This window comes from Thecamonas trahens (assembly GCF_000142905.1).
Source record: "Thecamonas trahens ATCC 50062 unplaced genomic scaffold supercont1.48, whole genome shotgun sequence".
NCBI lineage: Eukaryota > Apusomonadida > Apusomonadidae > Thecamonas > Thecamonas trahens.
In genome coordinates this window covers 51,692-58,787 of record NW_013657632.1, presented here as the reverse complement: position 1 = coordinate 58,787, position 7,096 = coordinate 51,692, and the positions used below count along the sequence as shown (strand labels likewise).

The 7,096-nt window shown below is 63.8% G+C and overlaps 2 protein-coding genes across 2 annotated transcripts; one reads left to right on the top strand and one right to left on the bottom strand.

The window, feature by feature from the left end:
* Positions 1–148: 148 nt before the first annotated feature.
* On the top strand, positions 149–4,449 carry AMSG_08730 (uncharacterized protein; the record flags this gene model as incomplete). The annotated part of the gene is made up of 2 exons (XM_013899055.1): positions 149–1,587; positions 1,644–4,449. 2 exons carry the CDS (start codon positions 149–151, stop codon positions 4,273–4,275), a joined length of 4,071 nt encoding a protein of 1,356 aa, XP_013754509.1. The 3' UTR covers positions 4,276–4,449.
* On the bottom strand, positions 4,313–6,925 carry AMSG_12196 (uncharacterized protein; the record flags this gene model as incomplete). Its single annotated transcript, XM_013899141.1, has 3 exons — positions 5,285–6,925; positions 4,869–5,207; positions 4,313–4,659 (listed from the first exon to the last, which is right to left on the bottom strand). The coding sequence occupies exons 1-3, from the start codon at positions 6,867–6,869 to the stop codon at positions 4,313–4,315; spliced, it is 2,271 nt and encodes a 756-aa protein (XP_013754595.1). The 5' UTR covers positions 6,870–6,925.
* Positions 6,926–7,096: the final 171 nt, after the last annotated feature.

The window sequence follows — 7,096 nt, the reverse complement described above, 5'->3', positions numbered from 1 at the left end:
CTTTTGTTCGCACGACTGCAGGTACCCTCTCTCTCTCTCCCTCTCTCTCTCCTTATTCCCCCTCCCCCTCCCCCTTCCCCCCCTCCCCCTTCCTCCCCCTCCCCCTCTTTCCTCCCCCCTCTTTCTTCTTGAACGTCTGCACACCAACATGGAGGAGCGGCTGCATGCTGCCCGCCAGCAGCTGGAGGCGCTTACTGCGCGGGTGCGGGCTGAGCGTGATGCGCAGCGGGGCGAGAGTGTGACAGAGCATCCTCTGTCGCGCGGACTACACATGACCGACCTTGGTGGGCCTGCAAGGCTACGAGCCGACGAGCCTCAGGTGGCGCCGTCCCGCTTGGCGGCGACTGCGCCACTCCCGCTCTACGCACACCGACCGACAGGCGGCGGTAGCGCTGCCCTCCGCGAGGTTCCGCTGGCTCTGTCGTCGACGGAGCGGACCTCACGGTCGACGTGGATGCCCCTGGCTCGGCAGCCGCCGTCGCGGCTGGCCACCTCAGACGCAGTCCTCGTCGGTTCGGGCCGCGACATGGCCGCCGAGCAGTATAAGGAGATGTATTTGCGGATGCGTGACCGTGAGGCAGCAGCCGCGCAGACGCTCGACGCCGAGCGCGCAGCGCACGAGGCAGCCCGGATCCAGTGGATTGCCTCGGTCCAGGAGCGCGATCAGACACTCTCGGCGCTGCAGGTACGCCTCGAAGCTGCCGGCGCCCTCGAAAGAGTCAACTCGGTCCTCAAGTCGGAGCACGAGACGCTTCTCTCCGAGGTGGCGGCTCTCAAGCACCGCATACATGCCTGCGAGGGTCAAAAGGCATCGCTCGAGGCTGCGCTCGAGAAGCAGCATCGCACCGTCATGGAGCTAGAGGCTGCCCTGGCTAGAAACGAGGCTGATGCCCGCCTCCGTGTCAACGCCGAGGCACAGCGCGCGGGCAAGCTGGAAGAGCTCCTGGCTGCAGCACGCGCCATCATGAACGAGCAGGAGCGGACGCTCGAGGTGCTGCGTGGCGAGGCCGAGGCCGCGCGGGAAGCCGCATCCGCCGCGCGTGTCCAAGCCAAGACTCTGCCGCGCGACATCTCCTCGTCGCCATCGCCATCGCCATCGCCATTGTCGTCGGCGAACAAGGCCAAGGTCGATGAGGCATCGGCACTGGCACTGGCTACGCTGGAGCGGCAGTGCCAGTTGATGGGCGACGAGCTCCATGACATTGGCGCACTGGCGTCGCGGCTCGAGGCCGAGCGCGATGCACTGAAGGACAAGGTCGACAGCATGGCGGCCGATGTTCGGGCCACTAGAGGTGCTGCGCTTGACTTGCAGAAGGAAAATGCGAGCCTAAGGAACCAGTTGCTTCACAAGCCCGATCCGGCCAAGCTTCAGTCAGAGCTGGTGTCGGTCCGGGCCGCGCTCGACCGCGAAGCTGCTCGCGCTGCCGACCTCGAGCGGTCCGCCGCCAAGGCGTCGGAGCAAACCTCACTCCTCTCCGAGAACGAGTCCCTCGCCGTCAAGCTCATCGAGGCTGAGGCCGCCCTGGCTGCCAACTCGCGGGAGTTGTCTGCTGCCCGCAAGCCACCGCCGCTGCCGACGCGCTTGTGGTCTCGCTGCGGACCGAACTCGAGCGTGGTGCTACCAATGACGACGCGGGCGAGAGTGAGGCGCTCGAGCGTCTTGCGGCTGCCGAGGCCGACGCTACAGCCCTGCGTGAGGATGTCGTCAAGCTCCAGGCGCAGTTGGCAGCTGCCGAGGAACAGGCGACAACTGCGCGTGAAGATGCCAGCGCGCTCCGAGCTCAGCTGGCGGCTGGCGAAGTCCAGCTGCAAGCCGCAGCCAATGGCGTCAACGTCGAATTGCCCGCTGCACAGGTCTCAGAGGCCGACCGCAAGCAGATCGACTCCCTCAAGGCCGACCTAGCTGCCGCCGAGGCCGCAGCAGCGACAGCGCGTGAGCAGGTCGAGGAGCTCCAGACAGAGCTGGCATCGGCGTTGCAGGCTGCCGGAAACAACAGCAAGGAGCAGGAGTCCGTTGAAGCCGAGCTGGCGGCGAAAGTGGCCGAGTTGGAGAAGCAGCTGGATGCGGCACAGGATGAGGTGGCTCGCGCGGTGCATGAGGCTGTCAATGTTCAGGAGACGCTGAACGAGGTACAGGCCGAAGCCGAGGCCGAGCGCAAGTCTGCGGCGTCGCTGGTGGCTGCCCTCGAGGAAGAGCGTGACTCGGCCAAGTCATTGGTGGCCTCGCTTGAGGCCGAGCTGTTCTCTGCAGGAAAGGAGGGTGCCGAGCAGGTGCGCGATCTGGGGCGCCGAGTCAACGAGCTCGAGTTTGCCCTCTCAGTCGCGGAGTCACGATCGGCTGAAGCCGAGGCGTCGCGTAAGCGAGCCGAGGCTCACATTGCCGAGCTCGAGGCCGAAGCATCAGCCCTCGAACGAAGCGACGATTCGGACTCGGACGGGACGGCGCTCACGGCAGTGACCCACGACTCGGAATCGTCTTCGAGCAGAGACGTTGGCACGGCGCAGCGCAACGATCTCCCGACCAAAGCGCAGTCATCGGCCCGAGACCGCTACTCTACGCTCCGCGACTCGAAGCAGTGGACGTACGAGACCATGGACTCGGTCTCGACGCTCTCGTCGTATCCGATGTCACACAACGTGGTTGCCGAGCTCAACAACGAGAATGAGCGGCTCCGCGACGAGCTGGCGGTGCTGGAGGACAAGTACGCGCACATCACGGAGAAAGCGGTGGCACTCGAGGATAAGTTTAAGGCGAAGCTGCAGGAGGTCATGCAAATGATGGCTAATCAGGTGGCATACGCACGTGAGCTGGAGACCGAGATCGAAGAGATTGAGAGCCACAACGCCGAGCTACAAATTGCGCTTGACGAGGCCAAGCAAGCGCTCCTGGAATCCAATCTCAAGATCAAGTCATTGCAGGGCAACATTCATGCGCTCGGGGCACCGGCCGCCGAAGACGCCAATGGCGGCGACGATGGAGCAGGTCCGGCCGTTGTCATCAAGGTTGACACACCCGGGCGGGACAAGGGCAAGGGCGACTCGGACTCGCCAGTGCCGACGCTCCAGCTGCCCAAGTCAGGAAGCCCACCGCCGGTCTCGCCGCGCCCGCGGCTAGCCGGCCAGATGGCGCTTTCGACGCCACAGCACGCACAGCTTGTCTCCCGCAACAAGAAGGCGAGCCCAGGCAATCGCAAGTCGCCTGGTGAGAAGTCTGTCTTTGAGCTCTTCTCCAGCGAGACAGCCAAGGAACCGTGCGTAGCCTGCGGCAAGCTGCTGCAGCCGCTCTCGTCACTTTTGTTTGGCGAGGAGTCGTTCCACGCTCATTGCGCGCCGATGTGCGCAGCGTGCCAGCAGCCGCTGGTTGGCGTCACCACGCCCGAGCAGCGCGAGGCCAAAGCGCAACAGATCCAGGCATCGATCTCCGCCGACCGGCGGACGCTCACTGGGCTCGTCTCGCTTGAGGAGCTGTATCTGGAGGGCTCGGTGGAACGTGCGGCCGTCGAGGAGCAAATTGCGCTGCTGGAGGCCAATGTGCGGGCGGCCACGCGCGACATGCACGGGCTCTTCTTCTACGAGCCGCCATGGGTCCGCATCGAGACCGAGGACGGGTTCGGGCGTGTCCACTTTGAGTGCATCCGCGACGCCAACGACGGCTCGCCGATCTTGGCTGCCTTTCCGCAACTCGAGCTTTCCATCCCAGCACAGGCGCAGGTGGCGCTCAACGAGGTGACCGACCTGACAGCATCGCCGACGCTCAACTTGTCATCGTCGGCTGCAGGCTTGCCTGATGGCGAGCGCAGCCTCTCGGCGCGGATCAAGGTCGAAGTGGTCAACGCCCGCGGCCTCCATCAGCCCGGCCGTCACAAGCCCAACGTGTACTGTCAAGTCAAGCACGGACGGACGAAGCGGAAGACCAAGGTGGTGAAGCGGAGCCTAGCTCCGGTCTGGCGCGAGGCCTTTGTGCTCACGCTTGACACCGACGTGCCGTCGATCGAGGTGTCGGTCATGGGCAAGGAGAAGCTCCGCGACTCGTTCCTCGGACGGGTGGTCATCAACATTGCCAAGTTTTGCGACGGCGAGCGCCATGATGACGTCTTTATTCTCCAGCGGCGGTCATCGAAGAACAGGGTCTCCGGGGACATCCGCCTTCGGCTGCAGGCCTTCCTCCAGCCGCCGCCCATGTCGCAAGCCTCGTCGTCAGCCTCGCTCCCGATCGGCAGTCCCTCTGGTGGTGGCTCACCCAAGACGGCGCATTTTCCGCTCAGCCACTCGTAACCAGCACCCCACCCCACACTTTCTCCTCCACTGTGCTTCAGCTTGCAATCGTCTTGCAGTCGACCTTGGCCTTTGAAATCTGGATAGCCGGCGTCACCCACGCCCCGCACGAGCATTGGGTCCCGGACCAAAAGTACTTGCCGAGCTTGGCCTTGCACTTTGGGCAGCAGACACGGCCCTCGTTGGCGTCCATCTCACCCATCCAGCCCATGCGATCCACAAAGTACGAGGTGCAGATCGAGTCGTCACGCTGGGCAGTGACCACCGCCGCATCGCGCTTGCGCCACTTGAACGACGTCTGGCCCTCGCCGGCCTCGTGCTCGTTGACGTGCTCGGCAAGGAGCAGTGACTTGCCGCACCCAGCACACGCAAAGTACACCATGTCTTCACCACCACCACCTCCTCTTTCTGCCGCCATACTCGCTTGTGCCCTTCGCTCGAGTCGAGTTTAGCTGCCCTTACCCCCGGTGTATCCTCCCGTCGCTCAAAGAAGAGGATGGAAGCCGAACACAGACGGCCAATCGACTGCCAGCAGCGACTGTGCTAATCACAGGCAGCCACACGGTCAGCAGCCGCATGATCAGTCGTGGCACGACTTTCGGGTAATCTTGGGTTCGCCGCTCGAGGGAGCGCGACTGGAACGTCTTCGATGACGTCCGCTGTCGTGTCAACGCGTTGCATGCCGGTAGGGGCGAGGCGCCAGGCGGCAACGAGGACGCTGATCGAGACGGCCTTGCAGGCGAGGGCAAGAACGTAGATGCGGATGCGGACAAGCCACGAGTCGTAGAGATAGCAGGATCCCGTCTCGTTACATTTGCGCTCCCAAAGAAGGCACGCCGAGTCAAGGAGAGCGCCGAAGACAACCGGGCCCGGAATGCCGCCGAGGAGCCGAAAGGCGACCGACTGCGCGGCGAGGCCAAAGGCCCGATGCTCTTGAGCCACGACAAGCATGGTGTACGTCGCCATCGGTGAGGTAATGAAGAACGAAAAAACATGGCGGCGAGAAGACCGGCGAGAAAGAGCGGGAGGTATGGGCAGTTTGTGGAGCAGAGGCCCCACGATGCCGATCCGAGGCTGGCGGGAGCCGGCGCGGGAAGGCCCGAAGCCACGCAGCTGCAGTTCTGCAGGCTCAAAGCGTTGAGATTGCCATTGTCGCGACGCGGGAAGCGGTCGCGGCAGCCGGCAAAGCAAGCAGAAAAGTACTGAATCTTGTCCGAGCCGCAGACCGGCTTGAACGGCCATGTCGAGCACGAGCAATTGGCGGCGCAGGCCGGTACGATCGGCCGCGCCGTTGGGGGTGGCACTGGCACGCTCGCCTCACTCGTATACGGGCGGGTCACGCCGGCCATCGGCGCATTGGTACATCCGACAAGGAAGAATGCCATGGCGGCGGCAGCCAGACAGGCGATGACAAGCGTGAGCTTGGCATTGGCCTTGACGCTGAGCTTCCAGTGGCCGACTGCCCAACCGCCGGCAAACATGCCACCAGCAGCGCCGGGCACAACCATAGCTCCCACAAGGAGCCCTGCCCGCGATGCCGAGACCCCATACAGCGATTGCACCATCTTAGCCATAAACAGCGAGCCGCCCGAGAGGAGAAAGGCCTCGGCTGAGGTGGCAAGCGAGACGAGGACCCACGGGCCCGAGACGAGGACGGCCTTGAGCGAGACGACGTGGTCGCGGAGCGAGCGAGCAATCGGCGGCACGTAGAATCGCTGGTCGAGGATGCGCGGAAAGGTGGCAAGCGGCACGGCAAACAAGAACGAGAGTCCTGCCGCAACAAGGTAGCCGAGCCACCAACAGCCGACCCATTCCGGATCAGTTTCCTGCATGCCCTGAGGCCGTGAGCCCGGCTCGACCCAGATCGAGAGCATCATCGAGCCGCCGACAAAGCCCGCAGCTGGTCCGACTGCTGTCATGGCGTAAAAGACGCCCAGAAAGAGTGGGAGCCGGTCCGCCGAGAGGTTCTCGTCAAGGTACGCTGGGCCGAGCGTGTAGAGCGGTGCAGCGCCAAAGCCGATGATGATCTGACCGACAATGAGAAGCGCGTATGCGAGCTCGGAGCGCGCTGAGCAGTCCCGATGAGGAGCGCGCGTGCCCAAACCAGAAAGTTGCGGAAGGACGCACATGTCGACGACCGAGCCGGAGGCTGAAAAGGTGTAGCTGCCGGCGACAAAGTGTGGGAGCGCAAAGACCAGCGAGCCGACGCCGAGGAGGACAAAGGCGAGAGCTAGAGTTCGCGGCTTGTGGCTTCGCGCGCCCAGGATAGTGATAATCACCACCGATAGTGTGACTGTGATGTCGTACACTGACGAGACCATCGACGACTCTTTCGACGAGAGCCGGTATCGGGTCTCGAGCGATGCGATGTTGACAGACATCAGGCCGGTGACCACCATCGACTGGACAAAGCCAAACATGGAGAGAACAACGAGAAAGCCGACCGGCGAGATCCATGGCCACCGCTTCTGTACTATGTCGTCTCCATCTTCAGCATGGCTGCTGGTCATCGACTCGGCCTTACGCACCGTGAGCGCCACTCCTGCACGGCGGTTGTCGCCAGGAGCATCCGCACCTGCGTCGTCGCTCGTCATCTGCGACAGCTCGGTCCTTCCCTCACCCCTGCCCTCGCCCGTGCTCTCGGAGCAATCTTCATCATAAAAGCTGTACTCGTAGCCGTACTCATTGCCGCCGTCGGTCGACATAGAGCCGACGAGAGAGCGCGAGGCGAGTGCCACCAACTGGGTCGAGTCCGCGAAAAAGAGTGAAGCCGACAGGTAGGCACGGCACGCGCAAGGGGGACAGGGGGGGGGGGGCGGGG